Here is a 9,650-nt window from a genome sequence, read left to right on the forward strand (position 1 = left end):
TATGTGTCCTATGGGCCTGAGACTCAGGTTGCCCACGAGGGAACAATCTGTTTGTCCACTCTGCTCACCCCATTCTCATCATCAGCCGAGAGGTGGCCTAGAACTCAGCTGTCTAAATCGTCCCTTCCGCATTCTCTAGGGGAGAGTGACCCTATCAAGGGCAAAAAAGGCACCAGGGATCTAAGATTCATTCTGCTTCACATCTCCCTCCACCCCAGGATGGTCAGGCTGGGTCCCAAGAGACACAAAATTCACCCAGCATTTCTACCCCTGCTCTCTGGTTCTTTTGGGAGATAGAATGACACCCACCACTTACTCTTCTTGCAATTTCACAGAAAAGAGAGCTGAGCTCACAGAACGGGTCCCAGGCTGGATTGAGCAGTGATAGAGCCGGACAAGGGCCCTGGCTGGCCCTTCCCAGTCAGCAGGCCACCTCCCTTCCTCTACAGATTGTTTTGCCTCTCATTTGGAGGGTGGCCCAATAACCAGTTAGTGGTCTATTGTTCTTTCTGGCCTGGGTGAGACCCTCTCCCTGGTAGAAAATTCCAGACACCTGGACCATCTATCCAGCCCCACAGATGGCCACCATCCCCGTCATTCCCTCCCTTTCTGTGCTTTGGCATTTGTTTTGTTTTCCTATAGTCTCTTACCAAAGGTTTCTTTAGAAAAGCTTTACCCTTGTTTTCCCTTGGTGATGGAAAGGATACCCCCACCCCTGGGTACTGCAAGGGCCTACTGGCAGGTATGGCCTCAGAGAGCTGGAGGGCAAGACCTGGGGCCACTCCAGGTCTCTGTCTGTGACTACCCAATTTGAACCTTACTTGCTCCCCCAAAGAAAGGGTCCCAGGAAGCTGGGAAGAAGGTTGCTATGAAAATTATGCTCCCAAGTGTAAGGCAGGACTGCAGCAGGGCCACTATGAGCTGCTCAGGCCCAGGAAAGACTGACTGAGAAGTCATCAAGGTGGCAGGTCAACTCTGGCCTGTGTAAGTGCAGGAAGGACTTTCTCCTTCTTGCCCTGGAGTCTTTTAGGCCTATCCTTCTTAAGTCCTTCTGGGTGGTCAATGACCATTTCTGGATAATAGAGACCTCTGCAACTGGTATCTTCCAAGTCCCTAAAGTTCCACATGGAGGAAAGAACATGAGATTCGGAATTGAAGAGGTGGCTCTAATTGTTCCTAAATACTTCAGATGGCCCTGAGCATTTGGTTTCATCTCTCTGAGCCTCAGTTTCTTCCTCTGTTAAATGGGAATAAGTCAGTGGGGTTACTGTGCGAATTTAGTGAGCAGCCAAACAACACCCCTCCCCATAGATGAGCGATTCATCCCCTTCCTTGGTGGCATCCCATTACCTAGACATCATCCACTTTCTGCCTGGCCAAAATTCCACTCACCCACCCTGTCAGTGCCAGAACCCTTGGCCAATGGAGGCTCCCCACTTTTCCCACCCTCCTGCCCTTTATCCAGCTGAGTCCCACCCAGGTGGGCAACCAGGACAAGGCCAGTCCCTACCCTTCCTGTCTCCCCACATGAATACACTCCAAAGTACTTGCCAAGATTCTTTATTAGTTTCTCTTTTTTCTTAAAAAAGTATTCCTTTAGTATAAAAAATAAATATTTTAAATATGACATTGAATAAATAAAAATAATCTGTCTTTATGAAACATTCCCACAGGGTACATTCATCAAAGAGGAATTTATCAGCCAAGGCCAAGTCCTTTCCAGTGGAAAGGAAGGAGGGAAACATCTAAGGCCCCACAGTAGGCCCACTGAGCTAGCAGTGCAAATGGGAGATGGAGCCCAGGTACCAGGGCCAGGTATGGGGGCTCTAGATTATTCTGACATAGGAACATCTGTACTATCTGAAAGGAAATTGCTACCTCGCTAGATTCTGAGGCTCCAACCCCATTCACTAAGTCTGCTCTGGAGACCTGGCAAAGCAGGGCTGAACTGACTTAATTAGGGTTGGGGATAAGAAAGAGGATGAGGAGAGCCAAGTAAACTAGCAGTGCTTTTGTGGTTTAAATTTTTAAATAATAAATAAGGACCCCTATACTTCTTTTTTGATAAACTGCAAAATGACTGTCTAGCCCATCCTCTGCAGAAGATCCATCCTTTATCCTCTAGCCCAGGCACATGACCCACCATGCCAGGTGGGAGTTAATACCAATAGGCAAAAACATGGAAATGTACTGCTCGCAAGGCTGTTCACATAAAGGCTCCATAATTCAGTGATACTGTGCAAAGTGGGCGCCGATCTGCCGGAATTAGATCTAGAAAGAACACTGAGGATTGAGTCCTTCAGGCAGAGTCCAGGCTGGACAGAGAGGTCAGGGAGCCAGGGGTTGTGCAGGGAAGGAGAAGATTCTGTTGGTCCTGAGCCTTTTGAGGCTGCCAGGTGGGTCCAGGCCAGGGAATCCATGTCCACAGGGAGATGGGATGATGGCAAGCTGAGCTGGCCCCAGGCTACGGAATCATCCATCCTGGATTCCAGACAAGCTGTCTTTCTTTTTGCTTGGCTCAGAAAGTGCAGCCATTCCCAAGACATGCCGAAAGGAGCAGAAGAATAGAAGAGTGGCAGGCTGTGATCTTGGGACAGGGGTGTGACCCAAATTGAAACAGCATTAGAAGAGGCACAACTGTTATGACCCCCTTGGCCACATGCGCAACATCTTAGTCACACTGTTGGGACGCACAATTCCTAACCTTCCTTATCTCAGACCTCGGGGCCCACCCACTGGCTGCCCACCTGCCATCCAGGTAAAGTGCTTAGAGAATAAGAGAAAAAGGTACAAAGTGAGTGTGAAGTACCATCTTCAGTACCGTAATCTTGTGCCTGAACTACTAGGACTGCCGCCTGCTCAAGGTTTGAGAAGCAGCCAGAATGCTGCTCTCAGCAGCTGCCCTGGTTTGGCTGCCTCCCTCCCTCTCTTGCTCCCAGACCGAGGGCGTTTCTCTGCTCTTCTGGCCCCGGCGTAAAGGAAGAGATCAGATCGGGTTCCCTGCCTGGGAGCCCAGACATGGGTGGGAGTGGGAAGGAGGCACTGTAGCAGGGACCACAGCTTCCTGGTCTGCTTCCCAAGCATCTCAGGTCTCACTTTCCCTGCTCCAGAGCACAGGGGCAGCTCCTCAGTCCGCACACTGCCCCAACATCCTGCACACACACTTGGTGGGTGTTTAAGCCACCCGAGGAGCTTCTCCACCATGCAAGAGTGTGCAGGGTCTTGGGTCAGGCTCATTCCCATTGTGTGATAAAGAAGACATGGGAGCAGCCTTGCCCACTCCCCCAGGGCCATTCATTTCCACTGTGAATGGTGCCAACACAGCACAATTCCAGGGGATGCTAAAGAGCACGGTGGGAAAGAGAGCTCCTTCCCCTCCACAAACTGGTCCAGCCCCTGCTGCCTGTCCCTGACACCCCCAAGTCTAGAGAGAAGGGAGCAGGAACTCTAGCCAGATGTCTCAGACTCTGACCCCCTCTGAGCTTCACCTGTAAGGCTAATTCCACTTGTAACATGTCAGCTTCTAGACCAGGCCCTGCCAAGAGGCTCAGCTCTGGTTCCCTGCTGGGTAGGAAGCAGGGGAAGGGATTAACTTTACCATTTAAAGCACCAATAAGTTAACATAAATAGGACATCATAATAAATAGATAATCACGGTGGGCCAGACACACAGCAAGCTTGGATCTCAGGCTTCTCTGAGACTCTGACCTCAAGTTCTGTGGGCCTTTGCTCTAGGGACTCAAAACAGGTTCTGGTCCCCGTCAAGTACCTTTGTGTGACTTCACAGGGCCTCTACAGGCCTCCAATGTGAGCTGCTACTCTGAGCTACTTGTCCCCTTCCTGTCCCCAAGAGGAAGATTCTAGGACCCCTCTGGACCTCCTCACCTGTCTCTGCAACCTGCCCCTACCCACTTCCATGTACCCGATTCCAGACCCAGCCACCAGAGATCCTGGCCATGCCAGGCTGTAGGAAAAAAAGGTGCAGAGAAGAGGAAGAGGAGCCCATCAAGGCTTTGGGGGCCTCTCTTCCTTCCAGCATCTTCTTTCCCAGGCTTGAAGGTGGCCTCTCTGCCTCCCCAAGAGCCTGAATACCAGTGCCCAGCTGGAACCTTCTACCTGACAATACCTAGGCCTAAGCTTTCTGATCATGTTCAAAAGAAGACAGCATCCTACCCCTTCTCTATCTTCTACCCACTAAATTTGTAAGGGACAAGGAGTTCTTCAAGACCTCAGTCCCTCTGGCCTGTCCATGTCCCAACTAAGCCTTCCAAAGTCTACCTAAGGAAAGGCAAAGCCACAAATGGCCGTCATTCCACTGGGAGCTGGTGACACCCTTCACGGCCTCACTGTCAGGGGCTGCTCTAGACAACTTGTTCCGTTTGAGCAAGGTCTGAGGGGACAAGTGGAAGCAGAAATGCTCCCTACATGTCACTCCCCAGTGTGACACCCTGGTTACTGTCTCCCAGAGGAAGGGTGCCTCCTTCTGGGCAGTGCTGTATATAGGCCCTGACAAGCTGGGAACCCCTTGGGGGCTGCCAGCAGCCCCCAGTTGGGATAAATGATGCCCATCAATGATGCCCAGCCATACTGTGAGAATCTCCCACATCTGGATCCTGCTCCTGAGATCCCTCAGTCCGTGACACACTTCAAGACCTAAAAGGACTGAGTCACTACGCCAATGACTTGCTTGTACTTCCCCAGCAGTTGACATCCCAGCTTCTTCTTCTGGAAGACATCCTTGCCTGAAGTGTCGGGGCCATAGGCCACGTCCACATGTGCCACGTGGTACTTGTTGCACAGACGGCAGTGTACATTGCTGAGGACCCCCCGCATAACATCTGCAGTGGCACTGAGCTTGCTATGAAGGCTGAGTGCATTGGGGTTCAGGAGCTTCTGGTCCTGAGTGATGTTGCCCAAGGAAGCACCAAGGTAGGCGATGATGCGATACAGCTCCACCAGCTTGGCCTTCTCCGTGCCATTGGCATGGAAAGCCGGGAAGTCCGTCACATTGGGAGCGCACAACTTGTCCAGGTTGCTGGGGAATGGATCCCCCTGGGCTGTGTACTGAGGAGCAGAAGAGCAGAGGGCAGGGGGAGTCAAGGGTTGGAATCCAGCCCTGCTACCAGCCTCCAGCCAAGCTTGAAAGCTTCTGTTTCCCCACCTATAGCATGGGGACCCAACTCCTTCCCCTGCAGGTATCCAGAATTGTCATGAGAGCTGGAAGTAATCACAAACGTAATCAAACTTGCTAGTGATCAAGGCCTAGACCAGCCATGGGGAACCTTTTAGAGCTTTCAATGATAATGAACAGCCAGCTGCGGCACGTGTGCCATAGGTTCGCTGTCACTGGCCTAGACCGTGTAAACAGTTGTCATCATCATCACCATGACCATACCGGGAAGGAAAGGAAAATGTGGCATCTCACTGGTGACTCCTCAGCGGGTACACCACACACACTTACTCTTTCACTTACCACACCCACACGCTCCCTCTTCCTGGGCGTCCCTCCAGACACCCACAGCCCCGCTTTTCTCCTTGTCCACTCACTGCCTTATTCCCCTTGATCTATCACAAGACTAGAAGCACCAGGGTCCTCCTCATCCCACCTCTGCCCTTCACTGGCCAGCCACCTTGAGAAAGTGGCTTCCAGTCTCAGAACCTGGGGACATGAGGAGGAAGGGCTGGGAATCTGGATGTCAGTTAACCAAACCTATTCTCACTGCCTCCTTCCAGCTCCAAAAGGGTCCCCTTCAGACAAGGCCAGCTACCCATATTTGTAAGTCCCTCCCTCCAGGTATCCTGCAGGGTAACTTACATAGAGAATAAAGAGGGCATTGGCGCTGCTATTGAGCTGTGCCAGTTGGTTCCTGATCTGGCTCATGACGCTGCTGTGACATTGGTGACGCGTGGCACAGGTGGCGTTGACAGAGGGAAGAGGGCTTCCTGCACCATATTTCCAGTGCAGAACCAGCAGCAGGGGCATGACTCCTGGGAACAGGAAAGGGAGCGATGAGCATGATGGGTGGCTTGGGCTGCATAGCACCCTGGATGGGAATCGGCCAAGGGGCTCACAGGACAGGATTCCCATTCTGCCCTCTACCTCATCCTCTGGCTCCTCTGGCCATTTCTAGTTTTCCTCTCATCTTTTTCTCTGTCTCCCTATCTCCAGATCTCTAGCTCTGCTTCTCTCTGCCTTCCCATCTCTCCCTACTCTCTCCTCGGTTGAGTGACTGGGCAAGAATGCAAGAAGGAGCCCTTCCACCAGCTGGAAGCTGGGCCCAGAGCAACTGTCCAGCCTTCCTTCAGGAAGGTGAAGGCTCCAAGCGTCCTGCCCTCTGTCCAGGAGGCATCATTTTCCAGGGGAGAGGAGATCCCTGTCCTCCCACCTCCCAGGATGGTCCAGATGCCTAAGCCCTGCCTCACACTCACTGGCCCATTTCAGGCCAAACCTCCCAAAGGACTCCCTGGGGACAAGGTTTGGGAGCTTCTGTTGCCCCTCTTATCTAAGCTGCCACTTGATTCTGGCTTCATGAGCCAATTGCCCCTAATTCTGCTATCCTCAGCCCGTCTCTGTCCTTCCCAGTGTGGCCACTTCCCTATCCAGGACCCTCAACTCCACCCCCAATTCTGCAAGTCCCTCTTTCCAGCCCCAAATCTTCCATCCTTTGGGGTGGGGCCCCACCCCCTCCCCAGAATCCATTCACTCTCCCCCCGGGTCTATTGTCTCTGGTCCCAGGCCCTGGGTTAGGGCAAGGACCACCTGGCTTTGGGAACGGAGAGAAAATGGTGCAACCAGGAAAGAGGAAAGGGAAAAGGTCGCAGGCAGCTGGGGCCGGGAGGGTGGAAAGTGAAAGGTGCCAGGAGAGCTGGGAGCTGTCCGGGCCTGTCCCGCTCACCCCTCCCCCCAGGCGCCGGAAACCCCTTCACCGCAGGCACCCCAGGCCTGCCTTTCCAGGACCCAGCAGAAGGCGCCTGAGGGTCCTGGGGACTGAGAGCAGCGGACCAGAGAGGCTGGAGACCTCCGGCAAAATCCCCCTACGGGGACAGGAGCCTCAAGTTCACTTCCTCTGGGTCTCCTTCGCCTCCAAGCATCCCCAGGCCGTGTGAAGGTGCCAGAATGGCTCGGGGAGAGGGCCCGCACCCCCATCTCACCTAGCGCAGACCTCACGCTTTCCAGGCACTAGCAGTTGGAGGCAGCACCTGCTCCCGTCCCGAGCCGGAGTTTGCGAGCTGCTCAGCGGCCCGCGCCCCTCCCAGGGAGCAGCCCGGGACGCAGTTGGAAAAGAGAAAGCGGAAAGAAAGAAAGAAAAAGAAAAGAGGGAGGGTGAATCCTGGAGAAAGCGGAGAAGCAACAGCAGCGCGGGAGAGTGGTGGAGCGAAGAGGAGGAAGGCTGTTCGGCCCCCTCCCTCGCCTCCAACCTGCAGCCCGGCGGGCTGGGCGCACGGAGCCCGGACCATGTGCCGCGCTCGCTCCCGGTCGCCTCCCAGCGCCTCCGGCGGGCCGGGCGGGCTGCTCGGGCGCCCCAAGTGTCCGAGCGTCTGCGGCGGGAGGCGTCCCGCGGGTGCTTGCCAAGCGCCCCAAGCTGCCGCCGCTCCCGCCGCAGGGACGCGGAAGCTGGCACGGGCCAGTTGGATTTACCTGCTGCCAAGACCTTCATTATGGACTGGACTCCAGAGGGCCTTGGAGGAGACCTGAGATGCCGGCCGTTTTCAGAGGTTCATGCTCAAACGGGGAATTTGCCTGATTTATATACTGGAGCCTGTGTTGTAAGACAGAGAAACAGCTATATTTAGCCGGGATCCCCGGTCCAGGAAGTTGCTTGAGGTGCATCATAGGAAATTATGAATGGAAGAAAAGTGAGAGTGAAGGGGGGTGGGACAAGTGAGGGAGGAGGGTGGGGAGGGCAGATTTTTTTTCCCTCTTCTAAGAATTTGATTGATAAAATTATAATGAAGTCGTCAACAGAACGAAGGCCCTGTGGTTTTCCTGAGAGGCTTGCCCTGGGTGGTGCTTGAGGATGGGCCTGGTGGGGACAGAGCCCCAGGCCCTCGGTGAGGGGTCCCTCTAATCAGGGGCAGCCCACATGGCCCTGACTCACCTAGGCTTGGGGAAGTGGCAAGACAGGAAAGGCAGGTGGAGACTGATGCCTGTGGTCCCTGATGGGGGGCTTTAGGGGTCAGCGGGAGGAGACAGACTGGGGCCTGGCTGAGAAGAAGGTTCCAGGAAGAGGGGCTGGGGCCTGGTTTGGACTTTAGACAGTAATAAAGCAGAACTGAGCATGGGCACTGGAAGCCACCTAAGAGCTGGCCTTCTCCAATGTGCCCATTGCCACTGGGCAAAGAGGGGCTCCAAAGGGAACATGCCACCCAGGATCCCAGAGGGCCAGGCCCCGGACAGCCAGCAGTGCACCTGCTCTGCTGACCAGCTGAACCTGTTAGGCTGCAGAGGGGCTAGGAAGATATGAGGGTGGCTGGGGCCTGTTTGGGGAGGACAGTCTGGGGAGGAGCTCCGAGAAAGGAGCTCAGCATTACCCTTCTAAACGGGTCACCTGAAGCAGAGACCGAAGGATGTTTGGCAAAATCACACCCGGGCTTCTTCCTCGGGATGGCGAAGGATGGCTGGGGAAACAGAAATAGCAGGCATCCCAGACCCTCCGTGAGAATCCCTTGGAGCTCAGCCTCAGAAAATGATGGTGGCTTCCAAAAAGTGCTTCTGGAGTCCCTTGAGACAGTTCTGGTGTCCACCCTGGGCAAGTAGATTGGTGAATACTTGAGGGGCAGCAAGGAATGGTGGGGACCAGGGCAAAATGAGCAGAGGGACTCCTCCTCAATGAAAAGCAGAATAAAGAAAAATAAGGCAATTGCGTTCTGGCCAGACAACATAATACATCTGGGGCCATGCTCTCCCTACAGGTACCAGGTGCCTCTGTACCACGAGCTGTCTTCTTACCTTGGGGACACCACCCCAACTCTCCTGCCTGACCCTGGCCCAAGGTCCAGGATGGAGAATTGGTTTTTCAAGTCCAGGGGGTTCTTGCAGCCTTGCCTGACCCCTGGCCACCTCTTACCCATTCTCTATGCCCCCAGCTCCCGGCTCTTACCTCATCCCAGACCTGCCCAGCTCCTCCCCCAGTCTTGCCAAGATGAACCCTCATGTTGCTGCTCTCCCCTCCTTCACGCACTCCATGCCCTAGCCAGGCTCCTCCATGGCTTCCTGGCACAGCCCTCATGTGGAGTGATAAAATTGCCCATCCCAGCTGGTACTTCCCAGCAGGCAGGAGGAAGGAGAGCCAGTCTGGCACTCTCCCAACGCCTTGTCTCTTTCTTGGGGTGCCATGGAGGGCCCCATCTGGGGTCAGTGCACACCCCCAGGTTCAGCAGCCCCACCCCTCCCATGACCTGACCTGACCACTCAGAGTGCAGGAACTCTGGATCAGCCTCTAGTCCCACCCCGCCACTCCCCGGCCTGGCTCACTTAACCAGAGACCCCAAATCCACCTGACCAGAGCTGCATTGTCACCACCATCTAGCAATCCCTTGTCCCCCAGCCCCAGCCTCTCAGTAGGTGCTCTTATGCTCCTAGAAGCCATCATCTGTCCCCCTTTGTGCCAAGGCCCAGCCCTGCAGCCTTCTCAGGGGACTTCCAAGCC

At 54.5% G+C, this 9,650-nt stretch overlaps 1 protein-coding gene across 4 annotated transcripts; it reads right to left on the bottom strand.

The window, feature by feature from the left end:
• Positions 1-1,530: 1,530 nt before the first annotated feature.
• Lif (LIF interleukin 6 family cytokine) lies at positions 1,531-9,362 on the bottom strand. 4 transcript variants are annotated; one of them, XM_087198023.1, is made up of 3 exons: positions 7,420-9,362; positions 5,816-5,988; positions 1,531-5,064 (listed from the first exon to the last, which is right to left on the bottom strand). In XM_087198023.1, the coding sequence occupies exons 2-3, from the start codon at positions 5,981-5,983 to the stop codon at positions 4,654-4,656; spliced, it is 579 nt and encodes a 192-aa protein (XP_087054149.1). In that variant the 5' UTR covers positions 5,984-5,988; positions 7,420-9,362; the 3' UTR covers positions 1,531-4,653. The 4 variants fall into 4 exon arrangements, with proteins under 4 accessions (XP_087054149.1, XP_021112851.1, XP_087054148.1 ...); XM_021257192.2 differs by having other exon boundaries at positions 7,153-9,361; XM_004843430.4 differs by having other exon boundaries at positions 1,532-5,064; positions 7,640-9,360.
• Positions 9,363-9,650: the final 288 nt, after the last annotated feature.

The sequence above is a fragment of the Heterocephalus glaber genome, unplaced genomic scaffold, assembly GCF_053883595.1.
Source record: "Heterocephalus glaber isolate CG9 unplaced genomic scaffold, H.glaber_assembly_v1.0 deba00001687, whole genome shotgun sequence".
NCBI classification, from domain to species: domain Eukaryota; kingdom Metazoa; phylum Chordata; class Mammalia; order Rodentia; family Bathyergidae; genus Heterocephalus; species Heterocephalus glaber.

Coding starts and splice junctions, on each gene's coding strand:
- Lif (XM_087198022.1), bottom strand. CDS start 6,088: ATGGGAATCCTGTCCTGTGAGCCCCTTGGCCGATTCCCATCCAGGGTG. Junction 5,065..5,815: donor ATGCCCTCTTTATTCTCTAT/GTAAGTTACCCT, acceptor TCTGCTCCTCAG/TACACAGCCCAGGGGGATCC.